The sequence below is a fragment of the Periplaneta americana genome, chromosome 1, assembly GCF_040183065.1.
Source record: "Periplaneta americana isolate PAMFEO1 chromosome 1, P.americana_PAMFEO1_priV1, whole genome shotgun sequence".
Classification (NCBI taxonomy): domain Eukaryota; kingdom Metazoa; phylum Arthropoda; class Insecta; order Blattodea; family Blattidae; genus Periplaneta; species Periplaneta americana.
In genome coordinates, this window is record NC_091117.1 from 142,867,714 (window position 1) to 142,883,456 (window position 15,743).

A 15,743-nucleotide genomic window follows, 5' to 3' on the forward strand; every position below is an offset into this window, starting at 1 on the left:
TATAAAAAAAAATGTTTCTAGCCACTACCGTAAGAGCCAGGTTCGTGTACGGTGTGGTCTTAGTCAATGATATAATCCATTTTGAATCTTGCGTACACTACATTTAACACTTGAATATAAGTAATCGATTAACTAGTGGACTTACTCGTGTTAATTATGTAATGTTATGTAATAATATAACATAAAATTTACAAGGACAGTTTACTAAATACAGTAAGTAACTTAATTCAAACCAATAAATACAACACAAGAGCAAGAATAAAGAAGAAAGAGAAAAAGAGAGAAAAATAGACCTTTAATATAAATTGACAATCCGACAGAAGCCAGTGATATCCAATAAAACATGAATATAATCGACAGAAATAAAATGTAAAAAAATACATTTGTTAATATTATATATCATGGATAATTTTACAAATTTCTTTTAAAAGCTTCAATATTAAAATATTTCAAATTTGGAAAATGGTTTGTAATTTTATTATAAAGTCTTGGGCCGAAACTAGCACTATGTTTAAGAGCTGCACTTGTATGACATTTAGGCTCAATTAATGGGAAAGTGGACTGCAAGTGCAAATAAACTGTCCCGCAAGAAAATTGTAGGTAGTGGGAGAGAGAAAGAGAGAGGGATAGAAAAGAGAGAAATAGGAATACAGGGAGAGAAATGAATTTCCGAGGCTGAAAAGGAATTAAGGTTCAGTTCGCATATCTTACAGGGGCACAGATCCGATGGTGGGACTATACGTGGAGGTAGGTAAGGGAGAGGGGCATTACACCACAGTCTAGTAAATACAGTCACGAAGCTCAATACGTAGTAAATATGCAAACATTAGGTAGTTGCTCACCACTAGGATCGCTAAAATCGGCTCATTACAGGCAATGCAAAATAGTACCGACACAGTCTATTGTTTCTAGCATCCTCAAAACTCAAGCTTCGTGACTGTATATAGTAGACTGTGATTACACTGTGATGACCAGAGCTAAGACCTTCGTACCGATCTCGTTATTCAAGGAGCGAGCAGCCAGGAAATGGGCATACAAAACGGGCGACCTACGCGACCAACAGCGGCCTTGGAATGCATCACTTTAATGTTAACAACCCTTACTGCTTGCAACAAGGCCACATCGGCAGTATTATAAAATAATGAATACTAGAAATAATTTTAGTTTTGTCCTTTAAATGTGGAGAAATTTGATCTGAACAGATGTAACATTGTAAAATTCCTTTGCTAAGGGAAAACTTACATTTGTTCCGATCAAATTTCTGCACATTTAAAGAACAAAACTAAAATTCTTTTAAGCATTTATCATCATAATAGACTGACCTTTTAAACCAGGCCTGCACAAACAGCGCTCAACGAGCGCGCGCGCTCTTTGGGAGCGGGAGAGCGGTGTTTACCGCTCGCCGAAACGGAGAGGAAGATACGTCAGAATGACATAGACTTCCTATAGGTAGAAGAGAGGGAAACGACCACTCAGTTATCTAGTGGAGTGCAGTGTGTAGGCCTATTCTCAGTAACTGTTTCACGTTACTTACCTACTGCTACAGCACAGTATGGAGGAATCTAAAAGACGGAACATAACATTTAACATTTAACGATTTACAGCTCGAACTTATTGATCTTCAATGTGACCTAAGGGCTAAAGATCGTTTCAATAATACTACTAGCCTGGTTGAGTTTTACAAGACTAAAGATTAGCAATGATATCCACGACTACACAGGCTGTTTGTGAAAATGATTGCTATGTTTGGCTCAACATTTATATTTGTGAGCAACTGTTTTCTATAATCAACTTTAATAAAGGCAGGCATAAAACCTCGTTTTGATGTACTGATAAATAAAAATATAACAAAATGATATTGTACATTTAAGTAGCTATAGAATTTCTATTACTTCTGCAAAATAAATATTTATTTATTATTTAATAATAGTCCAAGATAGTTTTGCAAAGACTGAACGAGAATTCATTTCATAAGCACTCGTAATAGCACTTCCTTTTGTGTTTATTTTGAACGAGATCCACCCCTTCTTCCAGTCCACCCTTATACTGAGCGCAGCTAATATCTGCATTCCGCTCATGAGCTGTGAGCCGGCTCGGAGAGCGCAAACCTTGTGCAGGCCTGTTTTAAACTGATTGATCATATTGGGAATTAATTCAATGGCTTTCCCATTGTTTCATATAAAACACTTTTTTATTTCGATATGTAAGCAAAATCGAGCACGTTGTATTATACTTTTTGTTTGGAATAGGATCTGCCTATGTCAAAGAATAATACCCTAAAATTAATTACAAAGCTACCGGCATGGCTCAGTCGGTTAAGGCGCTTGCCTACCGGTCTGAAGTTGCGCTCGGGCGCGAGTTCGATCCCCTTTTGGGCTGATTACCTAGTTGGGTTTTTCCCGAGGTTTTACCCAACCATAAAGTGAATGCCAGGTAATCTATGGCGAATCCTCAGCCTCATCTCGCTATCACCTATCACATAGACCATAAATAATATCTTAGTTGATACAGCGTCGTTAAATAATCAACTTAAAAAATACATTAATTACGGTTCAGTCTGTATATCGAAAAACAGTGCGCAACATCAATAACTCGGTATCTACGACATTTTAGCTCATCTTAGTTCCGCGTTATTTCAATAGATGGCACATTTACTTCAGTTTGAAACACAGCGGGCAGATTAAAACATTACATTGTCACAGACAGACAGCAGCTCTGGTGAGAAATACTGAATATGACAGCAATGACAGTAAAAATACATTTTTATCGGATCCTCAAGGATTAACGATAAATATATATTTGAGTTAACACAGCTGGTATAAGTCATTTATCACATAAAATGCAGAGCGGGAGAGAGAGAGGGAAAAATTATCAAATCCAAACTTAACATAAATGGAATGATATCGTCAGTCACTTGGTGTCCATATTTTGTAATATTGTGACATCTTCATTGGAGTAAAACATACATTCGATTTTATTTGTGTTTATGAACATTTCCTTATCTCTATAGCTTGTCAAAAATGAAATTTATTTGCGTGTACAAGTGTGATATCATCGATATTATTTTAATATTCTGTTATCTTATTTTTCATGACACTTTTATAAATATTTCTACTGGAGTTTCTAATATATTGGACTGTCACTCACAGCTCCGCACATTTGTAATTTTGTCTTTTCATTTTAATTTATACTGTCATATTACTTGGAAAGTTACTGCGATAAGGTTTCTTCGCTAAGCGAGTATCAACATTTTCTACCGTACATGTTGTTTGTTACAATTTACCATTATTTTTATTGTAATATATATTTTGCAACTTATATAATAATAATAATAATAATAATAATAATAATAGTAATAATAATAATAATAATAATAAGAAGAAGAAGAAGAAGAAGAAGAACTAAGTATATGATCATGTCTCCTAAGCAGAATATTGTACGAAATGGAACTATAAAAATTGGAGATTTATCCTTCGAAGAGGTGGAAAAAATCAAATATAACAAATACTCGTATAAATGGCACTCGAGAGAAAATTAAACGCAGAATAAATATGAGAAATGTCTGTTATTATTCGGTTGAGAAGCTTTTATCATACAGTCTGCTGTCAAAAACTCTGAAAGTTAGAATTTATAAAACAGATATATTACCGGCTGTTCTGTATGGATGTGAAACTTGGACTCTCACTTTGAGAGAGGAACAGAGATTAAGGGTGTTGAGAATAAAGTTCTTAGGAAAGTATTTGGGGCTAAGAGGGATGAAGTTACAGGAGAATGGAGAAAGTTGCACAACACATAACTGCACCCATTGTATTCTTCACCTGACATAATTAGGAACATGAAATCCAGACATTTGAGTGGGCAGGGCATGTAGCACGTATGGGCGAATCCATAAATGCATATAGAGTGTTAGTTGAGAGGCCGGAGGAAATAAGATCTTTGGGGAGGCCGAGACGTAGATGGGAGGATAATATTAAAATGGATTTGATGGAGGTGGGATATGATGTTAGGGACTAGATTAATCTTGCTCAAGGTAGGGACCGATAGCGGGCTTATGTGAGAGCGGCAATGAACCTCCGAGTTCCTTAAAAGCCGTAAGTAAGTAAATAATAATAATAATAATAATAATAATAATGATAATAATAATAATAAAAAGAAGAAGAAGAACAGTAATGACATTTATAAGCACTACTGATATACATGATATATTCTTTCTTCACTTCATACACACAACACTGTTTGTTTGCATTATATAATTAAATTTGTAGGTTCACTTATTTGATCTGAAGATGGTTCCTTGGAACCGAAAAGGTTTTTCATTTATCTTTTAATATGCGAAATTAGCATCTGTGTATTCAATCACATTAATTGTATACTGACAAGTTTGACGGTTTTAACAATAAATTTGAATACTATTAAACTAACTTATTTTCTTTCTAGTGTTAACTGTCGGCGACAGGCACTTCAGCAAGATGTCACGGAAGAAACGATCACTGTACAAGTTCAGTTCAACGAGAGGAAATCAAAGGCAAAGTGTTGTCAAAGGAAGTAGTGACTTCAGCAGTATTACCATTCTTTTATCAACTTTAAGGATACTAGGTGTCCTACCGTACCAAATGAATGAGACAGGTAATTAAGAAAAGCATCCACTTAGATTTAGCTTCACATAAATGAAAACTTCCCCCTCAGGCAGTCGAAACATACATACGAACCCACCACTCTAGCGAAAAGGCCTGGAATACTCGTACCTTGAGAGATGCGCTTATTATAAATAAATGAAGGGTTTTTTTGGAGAGAAAAAAAACATAGACCAAAATATGAAAATTTGAGATTTTATTAAAGATATGGTGAGCGTATTGTAGCGGCCATCAACTGAATTAATTATTAGGAGAAAAAAAACCATAGGTCTATGTTATAGGAGTCGAAATTTTCAGTGCTTTCCATAAAACAACCATAGTCCAAATACTTTTTTTGTGAAAATAATCATTGTCTAACCAGGGCGATGGTAGCATTTACAAATATCCCATTCATATATCTTGAATTTCCATTATTAGTATACTTTCAATAGCTAATTGTACTGTACAATCTGCTCTAAGTGGCGGTCTGTTAATGCAGTAAAATACTATGAAATATGTATGACTTACACCTGTTAATTATTTTCGTAGGGGAGATGACCTTTCAGCTTCTATCCCCTGCCATGATATACTCCTTCGCGCTCTTAGTGTTGCTGTGCTTTCGTACGTATGTAATGCAAGCGAAAGTATGGCAAAAGGCAATGAAAATAGACGATTTCAGCCTGAGCCTATTCGAAATGATTAAGGTGTTATTTCTGGTGCCAGTGCACCTGGTTCCGCTCACACACTGGCCAGAGATCAGGAAGAAAGTGCGCTACCTTAATAGATGGAAGACAATTCAGGTATGTTTGCATACGATTCTGTTGTGACTTTTCTTTTGATTCCATCCGGTACGTCGGGAATTGTCCTTCTGTGAATTTATTAGTAATAAAATATTCGTACATTATAATACCGTATAACACAATACAACAGTGTAATGCAAAGTAGTCATAATATAATATAATATAATATAATATAATATAATATAATATAATATAATATAATATAATATAATATAATATAATATAATATAATATAATATAATATAATATAATATATAATACAATACAATACAATACAATACAATACAATATAATAGGGACTCTTTACATGTTATTCAATATCATCTATATTTTCAAGAAAGATAATTTTGTCATTATGACATTTTGGCATCAAGCGCATCCCATATCCAAAATTTAGTATTTTTTTAATTAATAGACTTGAAAAACATAATTCTTCTCTATTCTGGATCCTTTTGGTCACCCTCACTGGAGGGCTAACGATTTAATCAAATCCTTCTCTAATATAATATAATATAATATAATATAATATAATATAATATGAACACGTACGTATGTATGTATGTATGTATGTATGTATGTATGTATGTATGTATGTATGTATGTATGTATGTATGTATGTACGTACGTACGTACGTACGTACGTAACTGATGAGAAGTAACATGTCAATAATTTAGCGAATTCCATAGCTTCTTGCTAAGTGCCGGATTTCCTTTCCGATAGTTACATTATTTCTAACCAATTTCTTGAGATTATCATAGAACTACAAGGTAGTTATGTCTGGGAAACAACACCGTTGAAAGCCAAATCTATTATTTTTGGAGTCACGTGATTATTAAAATTATATTTCTTTAATAATTTAATAAAATTTTTGCAGTAGAATGTCTGTAAAACTCTTCAGTGGGTGACAATAACAGCCCGATCTCTATCGTATACCACTGTGGAGTAACGATTAGCACGCCTGACCGTGAAATGAGAGTCCCCGGGTTCAAATCAGGTTGGAACAAATTACCTGATTGAGGTAATTTCAGGGGTTTTCCCTCAACCATTAAGAGCAAATGCTGGGTAACTTTTTGGCGCTGGTTCCTTTACTCATGTCGCTGGCATTATCACCTTCATTCAGACGCTTGACAACTTCAGCAATTGATAATGCGCCGTAAAATAAGCAATTAAGATTAAGCGATCTCCATCATAAAGTAGTATATGATATTCAATAATATTTTAATCTCTTTAAATAATCCACTGGTTTCTCTGATAAACAAATTAAACAAAACTTGCAATGCAAAGCCTCTCGTGCTCTTTACATTCACATTGGTAACGCGACTTATTAACAGAAACTTAAAATAATACTTAAAATATTAATCATGAAGACAACGAAATTATTCATAATGCACGTAATTCAGTTTTGCTACAAACTTGTACAATTGTTCTGAGAAATCACAGAGTAATACTAGTATGAAACACCAATAAAAAAGAGAATATTAAGAAAGATAATCTCAATGTTTCAGGAAGAATTCCGTAATGTCACTGGGAAGAAGCTCGTGACAGATCTGCGTTGCATATCAATACTGGCAGTGATTTTTGCTATCGTAATCTGCGTGTTCTTCACATCCAGCAACTTCTTAATCAAGTCATATCTCAGCATATGGGATTTGTTATCCATAATGTACTGTTCTATGATCACCACGTTGCTGCCAATCACGTGGTCTTTAAGTTGCCGGTCTTTCATCCTAGCTGCGAGACTGATTGAACAGGAAATGTCTTTGGTAAGTAATACATTCCAAATTGCATTACAAGTTACTCTTCAACGTACAGTAGTCTTGCGATGATGACTAATAATTTCGAGCGAGAGCTCTTTTATGCCCGCTGCGCGAGCGCGGAGCTCTTTTACTTGTAAACATTGCTAAAGGATGTACAGATCTTAGAACACAGCGCATCATATCGGAACGGAAGCGCTTAAAGCTTTCAAGGAAGAGTGGAAGATACAATATTTATGCTTCGAACATGGTGATGAAGTCCAGTGTTTGTTGTGTAAAACAAATATCATTTACAAAAAAAGCAACATAAAACGGCATTATGAGAAGCAACACGAAAACAAATATAGGCATTATTCAGGAGAAGAGAGACATAAACTAATTTCGGAATTGACATCGAAGGTAAATTAATTTACATTTGGGTCAGTAGATTGTATCTAGATTCCTTTTATTTCTTTATTTTAAATATATTGTTGATGTTTTATTTGTTGCTTGTTTCTGGATATTTAGGCATACTTTTATTACACTACGTGTTTCTTTAATTTAGAAATAATATTTTATCTTCGATTGCACTTTAACTTATACTATTACTAAGCTCAAAAAGCTAATTCACTTTTATTCCAGTAACTATTTTCAAGATTTTGAGCAAATATGAACTAAACATTTTGAAAACTTTGATGCAAGGAGCTTTTTTAGTAACATCAATATAAAATATACTTAAAAATATAATTTCAAAACTATTAGAATCTAATTGCACCAAATTTTTTACAGATTATATTATTATAGATCTGTTTATATAGTTTAAATTTCACAAACTTTGTCCGAAAATTTTGGAAGTTTTAAAAGTCATATATATTCCCTTAAATGATTGACCCCAAAAATTACGATGGCTCTCAATATCTTAATTTAATCAATTTGTTTTTTCGTGTTACGTGCATCTCACAAATCACTCTAAGAAAACTCATTACGTAATTACGACTGGAGAGTAAGGACTACAGTTTCACAATCACATAATCAATATACTCTATTTCAATCAATATTGTCATTAATTTTTTTCAACAAATACTCAAAAGTACTTAGAGATCACACACGTCGAGCAGGCAGACCCTATTAGTTTCTCCTAACCAATGAAGTGAAGTATTTACATAATAAATCATTTATTTTAACAAGAAAATGGTTTACAAACAATTAACTTTTCCTATTTCTCTTTTTTTTTTTTTGTTCTTAAAACCCCTTTCCTTTGCGATTTGTTTATATATGTACTTGTATATTAAATAATTGAATAATTAGCCCTATTACATAGCCAGAAATTTAGTGATGCAAGTTATTGTAATAACAATTTATAAATTCGTTAATCTTCGATGCTACTTACCTATTAGAGTTCTACGAAATGTTTATTTGGCCATTATTCAGTCTATCATTAAATATGGTATAATTGTTTGGGGTGGAAGTACAAAAATTAATCTTAGTCCGTTAAATTTACTACAAAAACGAATAATTGAAATTTGTTTGAAGAAACGTTTCGATTATCCAACTAAATTAATTTATTCTGAATTTAATGTATTTAATATTGAACAAATTTATAAGTATACGCTGTTAAAATTTTATCATACAAATCGTAATAAGTTTGTATTACAGACACACAATTATGACACAAGACGAAATATTAATTCAACATTAGTAGAACCTAAATGTCTCACATCTGCTGGTCTAAAGCATAGCATAAATTTTGGCCCTCGGTTGTACAATGCTTTAACTAAATTACACCCAGAACTTCTAACATGTAACCCACTAACATATAACAAGAAAATTAGAAACGTGTTAATATCTTCAATTTGATTAAATAAATTTATAGCCTATGTGTATGAATTAATCAACCTATATTATATTTGTATTCTATAATTCTGAAATATATATTAATCCTACTTTTCACGTGCGATATTATTCTTATCTAGTGTTAATATTATATTATATAATTCCATTGCCGCTGTAATTATATTTTATTTCCTATTTTATTTTACTTATTTATTATTATTATTATTATTATTATTATTATTATTATTATTATTATATTTTTTTATTTTAATATTATATCTGAACTGCGACCGAGCACGAGCGCTGCTCATTCGGTCTCAAATTTTGTTAATACTACTGTATCTTCTTTTTATATTGCTTGTATTATTTTATTTCTATTTCTCTTGTTTGTTTTGTAATTATATTCTTTATTCTGTATATTTAAATTCAAATAAAATAAAAATAAAATAAAATTGTTGCCTTTATTCGCTGCATGTGCATGTACATCCCTGTTGTCTACGTTACGACGCTATGTAATGGATGCGCTATGCGCTCGTGATCAAGATCGAGCTCTTCTACCATGATTGGGAGCTAATATCGTCTCATCCCTGACGTACAGTGTAATTAGCGTATTACAGTATGTTATAATTAAAAAAAAAAGGTTCTGAAGTGTTATACAGGGTGTTTCCAAGGTGGTGTTACAAACTTCCAGGGATGATGGGGAAGGGCACATGTATCAATTTGAGATAAGGAACCCTGGTCCGGAAATGACTGAGTCGAAAGTTATAAGCAAAAATAGTTGTGTGGAAATGGAACTGTAATTTGGCACCACGTGCCCTTCTTTCCTTAACTTTTGGAACAGTAATGGAAAAATGATATGGGCCGGATATCTCCTACGTGGGTACTTGGCCCGATACAATCTGTGAGCTTGTTTACTGTTTCCATTGGCTCATCCGTAATCGAAAACAAGTCTGCTTATTCCGCTGTCATGTACTCCTCCATTTCACTAGGACTGATCGACTGGACACTGCAACGTCTTGTACACATACACTGCTGTCTACAGACGTGCATATCAGGACCGACCATGTCCGTTAAACATTACGCTATGTGCATTGCTTTAGTGTAGTTTCCTGTCCCCATCCCTCAGACAGCGCATTGAATGGAATACTGTAAGTAGAGAACGTAAACAACGTCAGATAAATACACATAAATAAGGTGTACAGAGGAATAAAATTATTTCATTTCCACAGAACTATTTTTGCTTGTAACTTTCGACTGGTCATTTCCGGACAGAGTTTCTTATCTCAAATTGATACATGTGCCCTTCGCCATCATCCCTGAAAGTTTGTAACACCACCTGGGACACACCCTATATAATTACGCACAATTTTACTCGTATATTTTTCAGCATCTGTCATGGTTCGGCCCACAGAGACTTCGTAAAATACAGCAGTTCAAGATGCTGTGGTTCATGTTGAACAAGCAGGCTCGGGATTTGGGCGAGTCCATGGGACTCACATTCGGAGGGCTGATATTGGTGTTCTTCACGCTCCAAGTACTTTGCTGCTATGCATTCCTATTCCAGCTGATAATAGAAATCGATGATGTACATGAGATCCTCACGGTAATCTGTTCATTCGTGTTCGGCGCTATTGTGTATTTCCAATGCACTAAATCTGAAGAAGTGTCACGTGAGGTGAGAATTAAGGATTAGAGGTTGAACTGTATTTCAATTTCAAGAACTTTCTGTGTGGGTCGAGATTAAATTTTGATCTTTCACATGTTGAAAATATTAAGGTACCTACCGTATATTTTCTTTTGGGAACTATAAATATATGCTGATTAATTAGGCCTATATTGTATAGAAATACCTATTTTTAAGTTTAAAATATATTATTAATTTCTGAGTTAATGAACCATGACGTCATGTTGTAACATCACATTTTCGGATACCTTATAAATGCCACATATTTTCAAATGTTAGTGACTAAATTCATTACAGATAATTAAGAAGTGCACTTTTATTATAAGTTACCCACCTTAATCGTTAGAATTATTTAGACATAGTGAGCAAGTAGTTGATAGAAAAATGGAATATGTGAATTCAAGTGTTATTACGAAACACATTTGGCTACCGTGTGTTAGGTTCAGTATTGATTCGTCATTGTTTTACATCCAATCGGGGACTCAACATGATTTCCTTTTCTAGACTAGTCAAAGCTTTTCAAAGTAACTGGCATAATTGAAAATTTACCTGTGCATCAACAATTGCAAGGAATTCAAAGTGTTCTACAGAGCTAATATGATCATACGTTCCAGAAAAGAGCGGCCTGCGTGGTTTCCGCCGAGTGCATAACCATTTCTCTGGCTCTTCTCCAATATAAAGAGTACTAACAATAAATGTTCAATAATTTGGACTCACCATGCTCACAGTCGTTGCTGAAAATGGCCTCCGCTTGCCGCCACACACATCTGACATCTTCTGATAAATGAATGGACAACACTCTGAAGTTCCACATCATTGATAGCTTGGATTTCTTCTCGTATATAGTATTTTAGTTCATCTATAGAATGAGGATTCTTCCTATAAACCCTACCTTCTAGTGTTTCTCATAATAAAAGTCACAGGGTGTTATATCTGGGCTTCGTGGAGGCCACAAATTACTACTGATTAGTCACGTACCGAAAATACGCCTCAATTCCCTCACGGCAGCTCTATGAGCAGTGGCGGAATCTTGTTGGAAATAAACTGACAATCGTTTCGCATAAAAACACTACGTTTTCTGCTTGATTTTCGATTCTTCACTGAGCCTGTTTCTTTAAATCTTTTAGCGAGTCGTGTAGTTGTTTTGGCAGAAGGCACAGGTTTGTTTGGAAACTTTGTTCCAAATTTTCGTCTTGTTTTCGCACACGACCTTTTGCCTTTTATGTACGTATTGTACATATACACACGTTCACACAGTGAGAATTTGTTGCTAGCCATTACCTAAGTACACAATAATTACTAAACTTAATACACTAACGTTGTACACTTGAAAAATTGAGAGTTTCATTACAAGACTTCTAAGCACACTGAATGCCATATGGATACTGGAGCTCGATTGCGCGGGAGAAACAGCGCTCGGCGAATACCACGAAGGGCGCTCTTTTCTGGGACGTATGGTAATAATAGTATAAGACAAACCTTCCGCTATTCAAAAATAAATTTGTCTTTCTTTGTGCAACAGTTTTAATGTAGAGATGTCCCAATAACATAACGTTAAAGTATAAAAAATTTGGCAAGCTAAAAAGCCATCTTGAATTTGAACTGCTATGTGTTAGGCAAGAATAATTGCAATTCATTTCCGAGTTTTGACAAAAATCCGATTTTAGCTCAACTTGTACAGGAATAAAGACAGCATTCGTTCTATTAGAGCAGTGATTTACAAACTTTCTGAAGGCGCGACCCACTTTTGGACGAGACTTCTGTTTGCGACCGTATAGGTATTTGACTCCATTCGAAGAATACAAATCTCTATAAAATTGCGGACAACTATAATTTTACTCAAAATCTGTGTGTATCAAGCAAATAACTATTTTAAACAACATTTTGAGTGTTTTCCAGAAGAAACTTAAAACAATTACGACAGTCACAGATGGATACTGAATTCGTTTTTGGAGAGCTCCATTCAACTGTTTCAAATTAAAAAAAAAATGAAGGAAAGACTCGCTGAAATATGTTCTTACTGATGGAATGTTGAAGCTAGACCTTTTTTTCGCAGGGCATATGATAGTTTTGAATCAAAAGAATTCTTCATATCTTACAAACGAAGCTCTTAAAGTTTTTATAACATTTGAAACCTCGTAATTATAAGAAATAAGTTTCTCGTGTCTGATTACCATCAAAACGAAAGCGAGAAATCGGCTTGAACTTGAAGATAACTTAACTGTGTATATCTAATACTTGGTCAAGGTTTAAAGAACTTCTTTAAAAAAAACAGGCACATTTAACACATTAATTATTTGTTACTTATAACAACTGAAACGTTTCTTTTTCTTTCTTTCTTTCTTTTTTTATTACCTTAATGGTAAACGTTGTTTATTTTTGTTTTTTTATATATAACATAAATGCATGTTAATAAGGTATTTTTATTTTATTTTTTAAATCATTTCACGACCTTCTCAGTTTTTACACAACCCCCTAAGGGATCGCGACCCTCACTTTGAGAACCACTGTGTTAGAGGAAAGGTAACTTATTTATCTGTTAACACTAGGAAGAATGGATAAGGTAACATACCCATAAATATTGAGGGGGTCATTTTGACCCCTTGTTTTATATTGCTTTGAAATGCACGGAAAAATGATTTGGTTGTGTAATACGTAATGTAATGCGTTAGCAATATATTTTTAAGCATCATAGTGACACAGTCGTCCCGCGCCGTGGCGTCGTGGTTTAAGGTATCCTGCTGGAACTCGCGTTACGGAATGCGCTGGTTCGAATCCTCATGGGAGAAGAAATTTTCTCATGAAATTTCGGCCAGTATATGGAACCGGTGCCCACCCAGGATCGTGATGCACTTGCGGAAATCCGGTTACGCAAACCAGCTATAACGGCTGGGGGGCTCATCGTGCTAACCACACGATACCTCCATTCTGGTTGGATGATCGTCCACCTCTGCTTCGGCATGTGGCCGTGAGGCCAGCAGCCGGCTGGTCGGTCTTGGCTCTTCGTGGGCTGTAGCGCCACGGATTATTATTATTATTATTATTATTATTATTATTATTATTATTATTATTATTATACGACGCAGGGAACTTTTTGCAAAGTGTCCTTAGTACTGTACCATGTTACAAAATAACTATAGATGCAGTAACTAATGTTTGTTTCATTATGAGAGTTATCTTTAAATAACTTGAAAACGATTAGAGAGATCTCAAAACAGATTGCACCATTGTTTTTTTTTTTTTTTTTTTCAGAAAATGTCACATGAATCTGAGTACCCTCTGCATTTAAAATTCGAAGTTGCATAAAAAATGGCGGCTTTTCAGATAGCTGAGGGCTAGAATCGAATGTGTCACTGGTACAGTATTTGGTCTTACAAATACTGGTAACAACTACAGTAATCGAAAATCAAGCATATGAAATATATTTACATGATTCCAGACTTTTGATTCCCCTTGTACATATTATTATTATTATTATTATTATTATTATTATTATCATCATCATCATCATCATTTTCAAATAGTAGTAGTAGTAATAATAATAATAGTAATAATAATAATAATAATAATAATAAAACATGAAGTTCTCAAGATTAAATGCCCATTTTCAATGCATGGAAGGAATTACTGTCTCTTGGTGTCGTTTTTTTTATTCTTATATAAATTATTACTGTCAAGTAAAATATTCCCAAGTCCTGAATTAATTCATTACATATAATTTCGACTAGTATTGAGTAATATGTGATTATTGTGTTCGACACTGCACATAAAGTTGAAGTCCTGCTAATAAGCAAGACATTAATATTTTTCTATTATGTTCTCAGTGAAAGACCTGTCCTTGAATAGGAAAATATGAACGAATATGAATTAATTAATCAGATAAAAGAAAGTGATAAATTCAGTTTAACAGATTTAATCGGCCTCCTTTCAACACATTTGTCTTCAGATTGAAGGTCTGTAAAATGATTTGAAAATACAAGGCGCATTCAGAGATAATGAACAGGGCACGGATTTTGATGACGTCATCGTCTTTTCTTTACACCTTTTGTAACACCCGTAAATAGGCTATATAAATCCTTGATATGAGCTACTGGTTACAGAAATGTAGAGTTTTTACGTAATTTTTTATTATTTTTTGCGATTTTAATCTTTTAGGTTTTTTTTTTATTTTGGGGGCATTTTTGGTCATCTCTTAGATGTAAGGTGATTCTTTTTAGTAATATAAGTTAAAGACTTCAATGACGAACTAAAATTTCCCAATATAGGAAAACTCGCAAAATTACTACTGACACTACCCTATTCAAATGCAGAATTTGAAAGGATTTCCTCGATAGTAAGTGATGTCAAAAAGAAGACGAGGAATAGAATAGGAAATGAAGCTCTCGGCTGAGTTGTTGCACACTCTATCTTCCAAATGAAGGAACAAAACTTTGTGCACAATCGTTAAAGTACTGTCAGGAGAGAGTTTTAAAACAGCACAGATACAAAAACAATTAACAGTAATCCGTTACTCTTCGAGAATGTTCCTGTGGTCATCGGGGATGTGGAAAGAAGCTTCTTAAAGTATAACAATGTCCTCGACGACAACCACTGGTCGTTCACATTCCACAATCTTCGGATGTACACTGTCATATGGAGAGAGGAGAGGAGTGGAGAGGAGAGGAGAGGAGAGGAGAGGAGAGGAGAGGAGAGGAGAGGAGAGGAGAGGAGAGGAGAGGAGAGGAGAGCTGTTAATTTGAGGTAGGATTTTTACCACTTAAGTATAGGATTGTTTATTTGTAGGTCATTGTTTTCAGTATTTTAAGTAATTTTCCAACATTTTTTGGTCATTTTATGGGTCATGTTTAGTTTTTAAGTCCTCAAAATCCTCGCCCTGATAATGAGATTATGCCTCGATTGCTCGATTGTGAAAGGAAGGGGTAATGACAGTGCCAGAGTAAACATAGGCTATGTAAGTATTGAGAGGAAAGTGTCCACAGTAGCTGTGTGAACCACATCTTTGACAGGAACTCTTGAAAATCAAATGCTAGCTATCCAGATCAGAAGCAACCAAATAGCAGTCAAGATAATTTAATACAT

General features: G+C 34.2%; 1 protein-coding gene across 3 annotated transcripts in view; it reads left to right on the plus strand.

Moving 5' to 3' along the window:
- The first annotated feature begins 5,166 nt into the window (after window positions 1–5,166).
- LOC138701642 (gustatory and odorant receptor 24-like) overlaps window positions 5,167–15,743 on the plus strand; it is a 77,315-nt gene continuing 66,738 nt past the window's right edge. For all 3 annotated transcript variants that reach the window (XM_069828760.1, XM_069828767.1, XM_069828751.1), the window contains exons 1-3: window positions 5,167–5,413; window positions 6,920–7,177; window positions 10,368–10,655. In XM_069828760.1, coding sequence (XP_069684861.1) covers window positions 5,168–5,413; window positions 6,920–7,177; window positions 10,368–10,655 — 792 coding nt within the window. In that variant the 5' untranslated portion in view covers window position 5,167. The remainder of the gene's footprint in view (window positions 5,414–6,919; window positions 7,178–10,367; window positions 10,656–15,743) is intronic.